The 15,590-nt window shown below is 35.2% G+C and overlaps 1 protein-coding gene across 4 annotated transcripts in view; it reads right to left on the bottom strand.

Moving 5' to 3' along the window:
• Positions 1–15,590, bottom strand: part of ROCK1 (Rho associated coiled-coil containing protein kinase 1) — a 165,980-nt gene that overhangs the window by 9,733 nt on the left and 140,657 nt on the right. For 3 of the 4 annotated variants that reach the window (XM_017498949.2, XM_037728141.1, XM_017498956.1), the window contains 7 exons: positions 11,556–11,721; positions 10,320–10,413; positions 9,976–10,064; positions 8,957–9,145; positions 7,943–8,102; positions 810–880; positions 502–590 (listed from right to left, as the gene is read on the bottom strand). In XM_017498949.2, the coding sequence (XP_017354438.1) occupies positions 502–590; positions 810–880; positions 7,943–8,102; positions 8,957–9,145; positions 9,976–10,064; positions 10,320–10,413; positions 11,556–11,721 (858 nt within the window). Of the gene's footprint in view, positions 1–501; positions 591–809; positions 881–1,330; positions 1,380–7,942; positions 8,103–8,956; positions 9,146–9,975; positions 10,065–10,319; positions 10,414–11,555; positions 11,722–15,590 lie in introns of all 4 variants that reach the window. The other variant, XR_005195573.1, reaches the window with a different exon arrangement.

The following is a 15,590-nucleotide window of genomic DNA, read 5'->3' as shown; positions in this document are numbered from 1 at the left end:
CTGCCTCAGCCTCCTGAGTAGCTGGGATTACAGGCACGCACCACCATGCCCAGCTAATTTTTTGTATTTTTGGTAGAGACGGGGTTTCACCACGTTGACCAGGAAGGTCTCGATCTCTTGACCTCGTGATCCACCCGCCTCGGCCTCCCAGAGTGCTGGGATTACAGGCTTGAGCCACCGCGCCCGGCCCCTTTCAAATATTTTCTATCCACAGTTGTGGACATGGAACCCACTGATACAGAACTGACTATACATTTTGAAATGCTTTCTGAACTCAAACTACTAAACACTTGAAACAAAAAATTCATTTTTCAATAAGCCTATAAATTTTTCCTTCTTACATTTTGCTTCTTACATTAAAGTCAACATTTACGTTTGTTAAACCGGAAAAATAGAAAACAGTGTTTAAATAACACAAAATATAAAATAAATTTTAAGTCTGAAAATAATTATCAAAAGTTAGCTCTCAACCACTTTAAAATTCAATCAAAGGCAACTTACTCTATGTCCAATACCATAGATGGATTGGATTGCTCCTTATCTTGCTCATCATTATAGAACAAAATTTTTTTGCTGCTTACCACAACATACTGAAATAAGAAAAAAAGGGGGAAGAGTTAAAAGAGCAACATTAACTTGGTTTAAAGTGATAAGCACAATATTTGCCACTGATGTCTATATTATATTATATTAATTAATGTAAAACCAATGCTAGTAAAAAAAAAAAAAAAGGAGTTAATATAAGTTCTATGTTTCAAAGTAAAATATAGAACAAAACACCAGTTAGAAAAAAATTAGGTATATGGTACCTGTTTCTTCCAGCCATATCGTTTGATATTTCCTCTATTTGGTACTGAAAGCCAACCTTCAATTCTTGACTCTAGGAGAAAAAATATACATATTAGTCTTAAATTGTAACAAAAGAAAAACAATTAAAAGTTGTCTGACAGCATGCAGCAACAAGCAATTGAACACAATTAAATGAATAAGTGCTATAATTTGCTCTTCCATGCTTCAATCACACAAATCAACTTTAACGGCCATACAAATACTGCAGAAAAAAATTCCAAGCCACTTTTCCCATACAATTTAACATTTAGTACTCAATTACAAAAGTATGAAGTAACAATATCCTCAAGAGCCAGGCAAGACTGGAATGGATTTCAGCTTAAATGGGATATGATGTAGAAGACTTTATCACTTAACATTCATATAAAAATAATCAGCAAAAAAAAAAAAGAAAAAAAATTATGCAGCAAGTGGAACAAATCAGAGCCATGATTTACACAAGAAAGAGCAAGCAAAAGTATAGAAGTGTCCTATTACTCACAGAAGACAAGAATAGGAGATAAATAAATAAGGAATGCAGGCAGAATCAACTAGATATAAAGAATAAGAGAAAAGCATTTTATTTGTTTTCTCAGTACAACATTCTGATTAAGCTTTTTGGTAAAACAACGGCAACAATTTCAATAAAATCATCCAAATTTGGTTGAGGGGAGCACTAAATTCTAGTGGTTAAGTCCAATTACAATTCTACTCAAACTAAAGAGTTTTAAAGCCTCTTAAGTTTGTGATGTCACAATTTGATAAACAGTAAAACCACACAGAATTGGGTCTACCGCTACTATTTCAACTAGTACGTGCATACCAGGAATTCCTTGACTATTTGACCAAGGCATTTTATAATAACTAGCACTACTGTTTAAATGTAACTAATGTTTACTAGAAATATCTGGGGGACAAAGACAATTCCATTAGAAATGGTTATTTTTATATCAGGTTGGAAATAAAATTCATTCAATTTTACTATTTTCTATAGCTCTCAAAAATATTTGAAACAAAAAAAACCCCTTATATTTGAAACACGAAAGAACAGAAAAATAACCAATTTCAAAGAATGACACTAAAATATAAGATTATACTATCATTCAAATCATAATCCTAAGTGGAATACATATATTGTCCCCCTTCACATAATTTAAAAGCTTAAAACTCAGTCTTACAGTAATAGTTAATAGGTAACATTTACTGACTTATTATTACTTATAAATTTATTATTTGCCACGTTTTATAATATCTCATATTTAATCTAAGTCCATGAATACAGGATATTATATTCCTAGGGATTCGAAATAGGCTCTATCATCTTCCACTTGCAAAAGAAGAGATTAAGGCTTAGCAAGGTAAACTGAACTTGTGCAAGGCAATTGTATCAGTATCTATCAAAGCTCTACGGTTTCAAACCCAGGCAGTCTAATTTCTGAGCTTATGTTTCTAAAGCACAACACTATTCTGTTCCCAAACAAGCTTTGCGGTTGACTGAATTATGGGAAATATTTTTTCCCCTACTCCCACCAGGTACTCCACGCCTTTCCTCGTTATTACTCTTCATATAAATTGTTAAAATGGAAGAAATAATGAGATAACTTTAGTTCAAAATGATCCCTGTCTTCTCCCATTTTTTTTTTTGACATGAAGTCTTGTTATGTTGTCCAGGCTGGCCTTGAACTCCTGAGCTTTAGCTTCCTGAGCAATGGTATGCACCACAGCACCTAGCTTTAACTGTCGCAATTTAGTTCATGAAATAATTATTTTGTTGGTTAGGTAGTTCCTTGGTAAGTTTTGTGAAAGCAAGGACCATATCTTAACACTTGATTTTCTATACCCCATGGCAGCTGACACACTGAGGAGGTACTTGATAGGTATCTGTTGATTATTTTGCAATTCTGCCTTTTTCTGAATTAAGCCAATTAGAGTCATCCTTTGTAAATAGTGGTTATAGTTTAATAAATGGGCAGTTTTATACTAAATAACATGCAGAAGGCTGCTGATCACATATTGATCATTCACCAATATTTTATCTTACAAAAGTAAAAAAGTTATTACCAGAAATTTTCCCATTAGTGTGGCAGAAACTGCAGTTCTGGTTTTAAAGTGTAGTTTGGAAAACATTAAGATGAACATTAGTGAGAATGAAAAATAGTCTTAATATCTGATAATACAAAGTTGTTTAGTATCAGTAATTCCTCACTGAAAAAGATATAAAAGCCCTTGAAATCCTGACATTCACACAAAATTATGTATGTCAAAATGCCCTATACCTCCACATTATTTCTTTGTAATAATAAATGTCAAAAATATTTATGCTTTCTGGCTCTAGATGTAAGTTAACCTGTCAGTTTTCTTTAATATATCTTCCATGAGTTGTTACATGGTATGCCTTTATCTGTTCATTTCAGTGTTCCTTAGAAATTTTAGATATTGAGGGACTTTTATGAGTCAAATAAGCCTAAATTCTACATTTGTTCATATTTAAATTAAATGAAGAGAGGAGGGGAAAAAAGAAATTAAATGAAATCTGGAATGCAAATAAAGGTGTTGAGAATATGTAAAGATTTTTGCCAATTTACAACAACGTTATGGGAGAAAATTTTAGTTTTCCTGTCTGGTGAATTCCCTCAGAGAAGCAACTCAACTAAGCTGAATAATAACAGATAAAAAATACATACTAGCTTCTCCTGTGTTTCTTTCCTTACTCCTACCACAGATGAAAGATAATATACTTACCAGTTTTTAAAATATATAAAGACCTCCTCTAAGATAGGGACCTCCTCTAAAATAGGGACCACCTGTGACTTAACTGGCGATCTGGAGGTAAACTGCTGTAAATTTCATCTTTCATAAGCACAGAAATCAGCTTCTCTAGATAAGCAAATGAAACTCCCACTGAGAGAACCTCTAAGTCTGGATTATCATTAGTAATATTCTACAGGCCGGGTGAGGTAGCTCACGCCTGTAATCCCAGAACTTTGGGAGGGCAAGGTGGGTGGATCACGAGGTCAGGAGTTCAGGACTCAGCTTGGCCAAGATGGTGAAACCCCGTCCCAACTAAAAATACAGAAATTAGCCGGGCTTGGTGGTGGGTGCCTGTAATCCTAGCTACTTGGGAGACCAAGGCAGAGAACTGCTTGAACCCGGGAGGCGGAGGTTGCAGTGAGCCGAGATCGTGCCACTGCACTCCAGCCTGGATGACAGAGCGAGACTCTGCCTCGAAAAAAGAAAAAAAGAAAAAAAATATATTCTACACATGTACAAAAACACCTTGGCTCCAAATTTTATACAATGTATTTGTAGAGTCATTTTAACTTACAAGAAGTTAAATGTATATTACTGCAATGTCAGTGATCTCTTTACCCAAATAAGAGATAGCCTAACTATATGTACATTAATACTTGATACAGCCAATTTAAACATCAGAGCTAACCTCTGAAGACTACCTAATTTATTTAGCTATACCACAAACATACCGCTTAAGAAACAGAGCTAGAGAACCATTTCAAAACACTTTAATTCAAAAGTGATATAAAAAAGAAAATTAAATCAACACTCAACAAGTCAGATGTACCAAATTCAAATCACTGTAGATTTGGGCAAAGTAAGAAACCTTTATATATTCAAATACTGGGAAACACACCAAGATATCCACCATTTTCAGGTTCAAGTTACATAACCTAAGGTCAAGCTGGATGGAAAAGAGAATGATACAAATAATCCATTAGAGATAATGAATATTACTGGAGTATCAAAACCAAAGGTTTTTCCTAATGCCTCATCTATTTCTACATTCTCTTCAGATGTCTAGGTTAACAGTTCCAAAAGAAGGAAAGAGAAAGAATGAGGAAAAGATACAGTAATCACATTAAAGTTTTTTGTCATTTAGGTAACAGACATCCATAACCCTAAGGGTAATCTCTTTGTTTACACGTGTGCTAGGTCACAACCTGCTACAGAACCAAAGGGAGGATAAAGACATAAAAGAATTAAGAGAATGAAGGTGACTTCAAGAACTTCAAAGAGTTTTAAGTCAGAAAAGGAATAACATTTTTTAATAAGGTTTTCAGAATTGGGAATTTTAGAGGGGAGATTTAAGATTTAAGCTAGTTAATAACAAAATGGCCACTGAGGATTCATAGAGGCTGCGCTCCAGATGTACAAGATAATTAAATTATAATCTTTATATTGAATGATGAAATCTAAAAGAAATAATAAAAGTTGCAGTGTCAATTCATCCAACTACTTAAAAAAAACTGAATGACCCATATTTCAAAAAGTCATTAACTGTGCAGTAAACTTCATCTATTCAAAGTCCTCTCCTTTTTAGCATGTATACTCATTTACCAATTTTCTAAACTGAAGTAAAAATGAATCACTAGTCAGTACCTTCAAGACATTTTTCAGATACTTGAATGATACATATCTAATATTAAGAATGACTATCAAAATTCTTTAATAATTCTTCCTATATATGACTGCAAAACCTTAACACTTCATTTGCCAAGAACCATTTTTGAGCATCTATTAAATGGTGAATTTAATAAAGATTTTCAATTTACTAGCAAAATATCTGACCCACAGAGAGGTAAATAACATTGACAAAGATTATCCATTAATTTCTACTTCCAATATAAAAGTCAAGGTACAGCACTGTTGAGATTTTATAAAGTCTCAAAATTAGGAACACAGTAATAGGGAAAGAGATATTAACTGGCTCATTTTCTAGCAAGGGAGAATGGCCACCAGTACTCCCCGTCCCACTTGGTTTGGACTTTGAGAACCTTAAAAACAAAATTCCTGAACGTACACTAATATTCTAAGAAATATACTCAAAATGGAGCTAATAGAAACATTTAAAAATCTCTTTGCTAAGTCAATTTATTAGGTCAGGATTCTAAAATCTAAATGGATTCCTAGCCTAAGTCTGCCAATCAAACCAGCTGGTGCCACTATGAGCTTAGTGTTTCTGAATCAACCATGATGGAGGGTAAAACTTATCACTTCCCTCATTAGCAGTCCCACCAGCTCATCTTTCAGCTCAGATCTTCTAACTAGCATTCACCAATAATGTTTCATTTCTGACATATTTAACCCAATACTAAGAAAACTAAGGTACACATAAGGCTTTGTAAATAGTTAAGGGGAAATGGATGGAATAAAAAAAAAAAAAAAACAAAACTGGTCAGGATTTCTAACTGACACTAAACAGAGTAAGATCAGCCCGGCACGTGGCTCACACCTGTAATACCAGCACTTTGGAAGGCCAATGCAGGCAGATAGCTTGAGTTCAGGAGTTTGAAATCAGCCTGGGCAACACGGTGAAATCCCGTCTCTACAGAAAATTTTAAAAATTAGTCAGTGTGGTGATGTGCACCTGTTGTCCCAGCTACTCAGGAGGCTGAGGTGGGAGGATCGCTTGAGCCCATGAGATAGAGGTTACAGTGAGCCAAGACTGCGCCACTGCACTCCAGCCTGGGTAATAGAGCAAGAACCCCTATACTAAATAACTCTAGGAGTATCTCAGGGTTAATGAAGTGGGAATCTAACCTACAAATTCAGTTCAACAATTGAAAGAGTGTAGCCAAACACTTCTAAAAATAAAATTCTTGGTGATGATTAAGTCTAACTTTAAAAAGATGTTGAAACAACTACTAAAGCTAGAGGTTCTTATTAAATCCAAAGTGATCCTCCAATAATAAATCATGTGTACCTAACAAGCTTCTCAAAAGGTAGGCAGTTTCAGAGAGCCAAAAACAGGTAAACAGAGGAGTTCCTTGACCATGAAAATAAATATTTCTTCACTGCCTTTCCATTCCCAGATACCTGATTTTGACCTAGCAAAGCCACACAAGAATGAGGCCAGGGATCACATGGTATACAGGGAGGTGCTAAATTCATTTCCCACTTTGAATCCTACTTTCTTGACCAAGAAAGATACTATAAAATTTTCTGAGTGACTCATCTAGTTCCTTATATCAAACTCACAATAACAAGTAATATCTGTTAAAATAGAATCCCTATAACATCAAACATGCTGCTTCAAAATATCTTCCTATTTATGTATTATGCAGAAAATACACAAATTAAATCTATTTTCAAGTTCATGACCATATAAACAAAACTTCCAAGACCCTGAACTAAGACTGTAGAGTATTTCAAACCTGTGTATATGTAAATGCATGTTATTAAATTATAATCTATTCATTTCATTTCTTTCTTTCCTTTTTTTTTATTAATTATTATTATTATTTTTTTAAAGACGGGGTTTCACAGTGTTGCCCAGGCTGGTCTCAAACTCCTGAGTTCCAGCAATCCACTCACCTCAGCCTCCCAAAGTGCTGGGATTACAGACGTGAGCCACCAGGCCTGGCCTATTCATTTCATTTCTAAATTGAACTTATAGTATGTATATTTCTCATCTCTATAAAGTACATATATGTCCTATAGTTTACATGATGATTAAGCCAAGAATGAGGCTGTGTTTAATTTTAAATTGATTCTCCACTGGGAAAAAGGAGACACGGAAAAAAGTCTGAAATCTTAGCCACTCATTCCTGCCTTTATTTGACCTCCCTGGCCTCTTACTGCACTGCCCAACCCTTTTTATCTATTTCTCCAAACTTAAAACTTAACAAAGTCTGATTAAAGTTGATTACTATTCCACTAGATAGGTTTCTATACATAGCTACTGTGGTTCTGATGATAAAGTACAGTTCTTAGTTTTAGCACAAGAATAAATAAAATGTTTAAAGAGCTATTACTCACAAAAATGTACAACTTATAAAAATAGTGCGATGTGTAGCAGCAGCTTTGACTCTCACTGTGGACTTTGGGTGCTCGAAATAGATTCATAAACTTCTTACGGTTTTTATTCAGGTGGAGCTTCTTAGGTCTATTTAAATAGCCTAAGATTGCTTACAACTGCTTCTACTCCATAAAATACACCAAGTATACAATCATCATCAGGCTTTGGCTATCAGAAATAAGAATTCCTTCTTAGGAATCCATGGACAAAATGACAAGGAGGTAGAAAACCAAATGAAAGAAATATATATTAATTTCCGTGACATTTATACATGTTTGAATGATATGGAATTATTCTTACCTGGCAGGTTTCCATCAGTTTCATCAGCACTAGGAAAACTAGCAACACTTGTAGAATCTGAGAGGTCCAAAAGTTTTGCACGCAACTGCTCAATATCACTCTCTTTGCTGGCCAACTGCATCTGAAGCTCATTCCTATGTGCACATTCTTCTACCAATTGCTATTTTTGAAAAGTATCAAGATAATATAATCAAGCTAAAATAATTTCCAACATTATTAATTGAAATATAGCATGTAATTTAAACTGCTAATACTAAAAATGTACAGTAAACTTCATGAGTGTTTGCTACCACAGATTTTGATACACTACAGAAATGTCAAGTTCTTTCTCAGTAATAACACAGCTCAGACAAATTCCTTTTCTCCTTGCCTTAAAAAGAGTTTTTGTTTTTGTTTTCAAACATAAGCCATCAAAACAAAAAAAGTTAAAACAATTGAAAATGCTTTTCTGGCTCCAAATGAAGTAGCTTTAAAGGTACAGAAAACTGTAATTGATGGAGCTAAAAAGCTTAGCGCTAAATGCCAGAGACCAGGTTCTCAATTTTGCTCTGTTAACAAGCCAAGAAGTATCAAAAAATTAAGCCTTCTATTTAGATTTCAAAAAAGTGGGTCTTGACTAGAGAAAATAAATAAGCTACAATACTTCAAAACCTCTACCCCAATTATAGTTAATTTATAACAGCCATATCCCAATTTCAGTCTGAAACCACACAGGCAGACCCCTTGATTGTCTCTTTCAGAATAGGGCTTCTAAATAAGCAGCTGCTATTTAGTGGGTAAAAATTACTCAAGCTACAATGACTATTAGGCAACAGAGCATCTTTCTAGTTTTTCAAGATCATGATTCATATTAGAGTAATAACGACTAAAATATGAAGAGTATATACTAAAATATGTATTGTTAGATATAGGGAAACCCAATCTAAACAAGATAAATAGATAACAAGTATATACAGAAATAATTTAAGAAAACAACCCTTCACACTCATGTCTGTACACACACAGAAACCTTACCGCTTGCATGTCATTCAGTTCCTTCTGATGTTTCACTACCATCTGGTTGAATTTCTCTCTTTCTTGGTTGAGTTCCAGTTGTAGCTTTCGATTTTCCTTTTCTTTCTTTCTCAAATCTTGTGTATTAGCTTTCTTTCTATCAATTTTAAAATCTTTTCGATTCATTATTTCTGCCAACTTGTTAACAGCCTATTAAAATATTAATAAAGATCAATATTGAACTTATCCAATTTAATACACTAAAATGTGTTTTTTTCTTCAAATTCAGGAAGGAGAACTTTTTGTGTGTATGAAAATTAGGACAACCTAATGAAGGTTGAGATACGATAACTGGTAGCACAAGTAACTAACATTCACTTATTTCACTACTTAAATGTAAGAACCAGGAGCTTTATTTGGTTAACTTTACAACCCAGTACTAAAGCAGCAATACGCTAATCCTACTCTGATGTTAGGTACTAGCAAATAAAGCTTCTATGCCTTGGCCTATCTCTTATCTCCTATAACTATACAATATTACTAGGCAAGTAAGCTTGCTTAACTCAACTGAAATCCTTTTTTTTTTGAGACAGAGTCTTGCTCTGTCACCCAGGCTGGCATGCAGTGGCACAATCTTGGCTCAATGCAATCTCTGCCTCCTGAGTTCAAGTGATTCGCATGCCTCAGCCACCTGAGTAGCTGGTATTACTGGAGCGCACCACCATGCCCGGCTAATTTTTGTATTTTTAGTAGAGACTGGGGTTTTGCCATGTTGGCCAGGCTCTTCTCGAACTCCTGGCCTTAAGTGATCTGCTGGCCTCAGCCCCCTAAAGTTCTAGGATTATAGGCATGAGCCACCATGCCTGGCCTTGAAATCCTATTTCACAAATAAGTATTTTATAGTTAACAGGGAAAGAATTTACATTATTTGTTCTGATGAAAAGCTTGAACCTTATAAGCCTTGGTTTTAGGAAAAAGTGCATAAAGAGCAATGATTAACTCAAAAATGAACGTGTGGAAAAGACTGAAGGCATGTATACCTGTGTTTTAAGCGTTCGTTCAGTGTTGATATTCTTTTCAAAAGCAGCCTTAAGGTTACTGATTTCCTCTTCCTTCTCCAATTTATATTCTGTCAACAAAGTATATTAAATGTTATTGTATGGCCTTAATTTAATTTCTGCATTTCAAACTAACAATGTCCTTAATTGTTCAAATGAGTATATATTACACAGTAACTTTCAGTAACTTCGTTAAGATAATTCTTAAGGCTATAGAAGTTATTTAATATGTGAAAACAGGTATCTTAGAAACCTAACACAACGTAGGTAAAGCCGTTATCACTGAACTTGATTTAAACATAATGATTTTTTAAAATTCTACATACCTTCCTCTGTCCTCCTCATTTTCTCTGTCAGCTCTTCGTTCTCTCTTCTTAATATTTCAATATCTTTGGTTAGCATGCTGTTTGCTTCTTCAAGCTAAACAAAGCACACAAAAGTTTACGCTCCAGTCTCTTTGCTATTCTCATATTTCAGGCAACAACCTTTAAAATACAGTGCTAGATAAAAACAGATCAGACACTGCTGAACTACAGCAAATGTCTGGTTTCCAGCTTAAAATGTGTAGATATAATTACATCAAAAACATTTAAAAGTAGTTAACAGCCTCCAAAAATTATTTCAGTGTATTCATGTGGATATATGTGAATGAAAGGGGGCATATGTAACAGCAAGATAACTAGATTGCAAACTAAGGAATTTGTATTTAGTTCTAGCTCTGTGATTAACCTAGTACGTGATCCTGAGCAAGTCATAATCTTCCTAGACTTCAACATCTTCATCTGAATACTGATGATGAAAATGATAATATAAACACTTGTTTATAGATTACTTTTAGTAATGTATAATCACTATGTTATATGTTGTATTAATCATTCTATGTGTACTGTCTTATTTAATTCTCATAACAATCATGTGGAAGGCATATTACTATTTCTGTTTTATACATGAGAAATCTGAGGCTTAGAGAAGTTAAAGTCAACTTCACCAAGACCATATAACTTCTTGGAGCAAAACTGGAACCCAGGCCTGCTTATACCAGAGAGACCGATGGTGGCTTTAGAAGATCTAACTCCTCTTTTTAGTCCGATGATTCTATATAGACTACAGTTTAAACCTCAGGAATAGGTAATTGTTTGGAGTATTGGTTTTCTTATAAATGGATTTATATATTATCCCAAGAATTCCTCATCCCCAAATAGTTTCTTTTATTTCACAGAATTCTGGCCCATAAAATCAGTTGCAATGTATTAAGAGAACAACAAATGAATTTAAGCTAAGACATTTCTTCATATGAAATATAACTAATAAGATCTACAGCCAGAAAGAAAAAGAGCCCAATATTGCATTGGTTCTGTGCCTATACAAAAAGTCCAAAATACTAAGAAATTTCAATAATTAACAAATGTTTGGTAATATACAAACTATTTTATACCTGAATACAGAATGACCACGATGTATAAAGTAGAAGTAAATATGTGTGCACACACACACTTACCCTAATACTTTAAGATGTGACCTACTGTGATTTAAATAAATTTTATATAACCTATCACACTTACCCGACTAACAGTGTGATCTTTATCTGTAATCTCTTGTCTATTTCTTGAAGCAGCTTTCTTGCTTTCTTGCGTCAATTCAAAATACTGTTCTTCCAGAAGCCCTCGAGCCAACTGCTCAGACTCAGCTTTTGTTTCTGCTAGATCCAACTGAGTAGCAAGAGTTTCTCTGCAACAATTTTTTAAAGAGAAATTGATATAAACAAATTCAGTTCATTCTTCTAACTTAATCATATTCTTAAAAACACAATTAACTTTAAATTATAAGAATTACTTTATTGCTTAAAATCAACTTTAAATTCATTGCAAGCTTTCTATGAAAGTAATAAATTTAACCTCTCACATTTTGAAAAAATATAAAAGAACTAGGTTTCTATCAGATATTGTGCTTAACTAAAAAAGATAAAGCAATAGCAAATAGTCTGCTTTTGAAAATAAATTTGTTGTGGATTTGTAATGGAAGGCAGCATGGCATAGTAGAAAAGTCAGTGGCTGGTAAATCAGCGGACCAGACCTAGACTTGTATCTCTGTTTGATCTTTAACTCATGGAGTAGAGACACTGGGCAAGTCCCTTACATTTCATACAGTTCAATTTCATTAAATCTGTAAAATGAGAGGGTTAAACTAGTCCATTCCAGCTCCGAAATTCAATAAGATTATGAAAACTTGTAACAGATTTGCAAACCACCACAAACTATTCTGAGAATGATCCCTGGAAATGTTTTAGTATCATTGGTCTCTATTTTCCTCTTCATGAAGACCCTCTCTTGGATAAGCTATTCTTGTCACTACTGTATTCCCTGAACAGAGTAGGTGCTCAAAAAATGTGTTCTGAATAATTTCCACCTATTTTCCAGTGAGTATTACAATTCAAATTTTGTGTCTCAAGCCGCAGGAGGGAGACATACAGTAAAAACACACACACAAAATTTATTCATTCACCTAACAACTATTTATTTAAAGGTTTACTAAGTACTATACTATGTGTTTTTTTTTTTTTTTGAGACAGTCTCTCGCTCTATCGCCAGGCTGGAGTGCAGTGGCGCGATCCTGGCTCACTGCAATTTCCGTTTTCCAGTTTCAAGCAATTCTCCTGCCTCAGCCTCCCGAGTACCTGGGACGACAGGCACGCGCCACCATGCCTGGCTAATTTTTTGTACTTTTTAGTAGAGATGGGGTTTCACCATGTTGGCCAGGATGGTCTCGATTTCCTGACCTCGTGATCCACCCGCCTCGGCCTCCCAAAGTGCTGGGATTACAGGCGTGAGCCACCGCGCCCTGCAGTACTATACTATGTTTATTATGCATTACACTGTTCTAGGGATTAAGAGATATAGTAACAAAGTTCCTGCCCTCAGGAAGCATGTATTAGTGGGGCCATAAAGACAATTTAAAAAATGAACAAGTGCTATATAGTATGCCATAGAGATAAAACAAGATAAAATATGGCAAGTTATGAATGTGGTCACTTTTATTACAGAAGATCAAGGAGGCCTCTCTGCTAAAACATTAGTCAAAAACGTAGGGGGAAGAGAACAACAGATATTATAATGGCTTCCAAAGGCAATACAAGGACTCTGACTTTTATTCTGGTATTCTGATGTTTTAGAAAGATCATTCTGGCTGCTGTAGTAAGATCAGACAGTAGGGAAACAATGGCAGAAGCAGGGATACCAGTTAGGAGGCTACTGAAATAATCAAGATTGGAGATGACTGCAGTTTGGACCAGGTCAGTAAATGATACAAGTGATGAGAAGTGATTCGAGTCTACATACAATTTTTAGTTACAACTGGGAAAATTTGTTGATGGATTGCATTTAGAATGTAAGAAAATCTCGAAGAGTCTAGGATGACTCTAAATTTTTCACTTGAACAACTGGGAATAACAGAATTGCTCATTACTAAAACGGGGAAAACAGGGAGGAGCAGTTGGCAAGGTGAGGGAATCAGGAATTACTTTCTGGACACATTAACTGTGGAGTGCTTAACACTCAAGCAGAGATGTCAAATAGACTGGATACATAAGTCTGGAATTCAAGGGGGAATACACTTGGACTCTGATACCATTTAAAGCCACTAGGCTGGATGAGAACAAGAAGAGAGTAATCCCTTGAGTGATCTGCCCGCCTGGGCCTCCCAAAGAGCTGGGATTTCAGGCATGAGCCACTGTGCCCGGCCAAGTCATATTCTTAAGTAGGCAGGACGAGATGGGATTGAGGGACTAGCATTAGGTAAGGCCTAATGTTCTTGACTATTTACATCATCAGAAGGAAGGCAGGGTTTATAGGTACTGTCCTCTATTTAGAAGCTGTTCTCACCAAGATAATGAATAATCTTCAAAATAAACATAATGGACAATTTATGACTTTTTTTTGTGACCTTTCTTAATATTTGGCACTTTTAATCACTTTCTCTTTCTTGAAATATTCTCCTCTCCCAGCTTTTGTGATACCCTACTCTGATGGAGACAAGTTAGTAGGCATGGTGGTGAAAGAGAATAGATGTTTTCTTCTGACTTCTAGGAAGCAAGGACATTAGCTAAGTACAAGAATGAAGAAAAGTTGGAGATCTGAGTAGAGACGAGATGTTGAAATAGTTCTCTTAGGGGAGTAGCAGAGTTAGTACATTAGGAAAAGAAAGGAAGTGCTGCCAATGCCAAGTCTAAGAATACTGGGAGTGGTTCTGCTAGCTATTATAATACAGGGCTTCAGGTTCACGACATGTTCTTATCTGGAGTTTCTGCTTTGTGTTAAGTTCAGATAAAAGTATCTGAGTTATACTTTAGAAAGCCAGAAAATCTATTTAACCCAGAATATGTTTCTATCCCTGTTTATGCTACTGTGCAAGAGAAAGCAAGAAAGAATGAGATGGTTTTGGGTAAAATTACCTGCATCTATATTCATCCAGACTTCCTTTACAACTCTCCATAATGAAAGACTGGTCTTTACTAATACTGACAGTCAATCTCTCACCCTTGTTATCCTATCTCTTAAAAAGAATTCAATCATCAAAAATTCCATATTCTTCTGGATTATAAGATTATAAAGAGTGACTTTGTTCTTGTTCACAGGTATATTTCAAATGCCTAGAAAATTCTACAGCCCAGTGTGTGCTCAGAAATTTTTATTTGAATGAATAGACCTGGGACTGTTCCTACTCCAATTTCCTTCTCATGCTCCAACTAAATATGCTCAACTTTATGCTATTGTTAAAAAGAAAGGGCTCTGCTTCACATTCTCCTCTAGCTACTGCTACTGCTACATCTCCTTGCCATAACAGCAAAGTCTCCTGAATTTTTAAATTTAACAAATATTTGCTGGGCATCACAATGCTGCCATTACAATTGTAGGTGCTACACAAACAGCAATGAATTGGACGTAAGTACAAAACATCTGAAAATTCCTCCTGCCATAAAGCTTTGTTTTAGTGGAAAAACAAAAACAATAAATACAACAAGTAAGAAAATTATGTATTAGGAGAGGATAAGTGCTACAGAGAAAAATAAAACAGGGAAGGATGTACGAACTAGGCAGCAAGGTAGTGGGGTGGCAATGCTTGCAATTTAAAAAGTATATTCAGGGAAGGTCTTCTCAAATGATGTTTAGACCTAGACCTGGAGAGGGCCACGGAACAAGCCACATGGATACTTGGAGGAAACTGTTACAGGCAGAGAGAAGAGCAGTGTACGTACCCCGAGGTAAGAGAGTGACTGACTGGTTTGCTGAATAGGAAGAAGGCCAGGAAGGCTGTTAGTAGGTATACTCTGTCTCTTGTCCTACCCTTTCCATTCGTGTCTCAATCTACTTTAACATCTATTCTCATTTCTATTTAGAAGCTGTTCTCACCAAGGTAATGAATAACCTTCAGTATAAAAATAATGGATAATTTATTACTTTTTTCTTGACCTTTCTGCATATGTAGCACTTTTAATCACTTTCTCTTTCTTGACATACTGGGCTAGTGTTACCATGTGATAGCAAATGGCTGGAACTGAGGAGGTGAGATCTTCAGTTTGTTATAATCTTTCCAACTTACAC

This window comes from Cebus imitator, unplaced genomic scaffold (genome assembly GCF_001604975.1).
Source record: "Cebus imitator isolate Cc_AM_T3 unplaced genomic scaffold, Cebus_imitator-1.0 Scaffold12, whole genome shotgun sequence".
In the NCBI taxonomy this organism is placed as follows: Eukaryota; Metazoa; Chordata; class Mammalia; order Primates; family Cebidae; genus Cebus; species Cebus imitator.
Note: the sequence above shows the minus strand (reverse complement) of the source record. Positions and strands in the feature narration are given on the sequence as shown.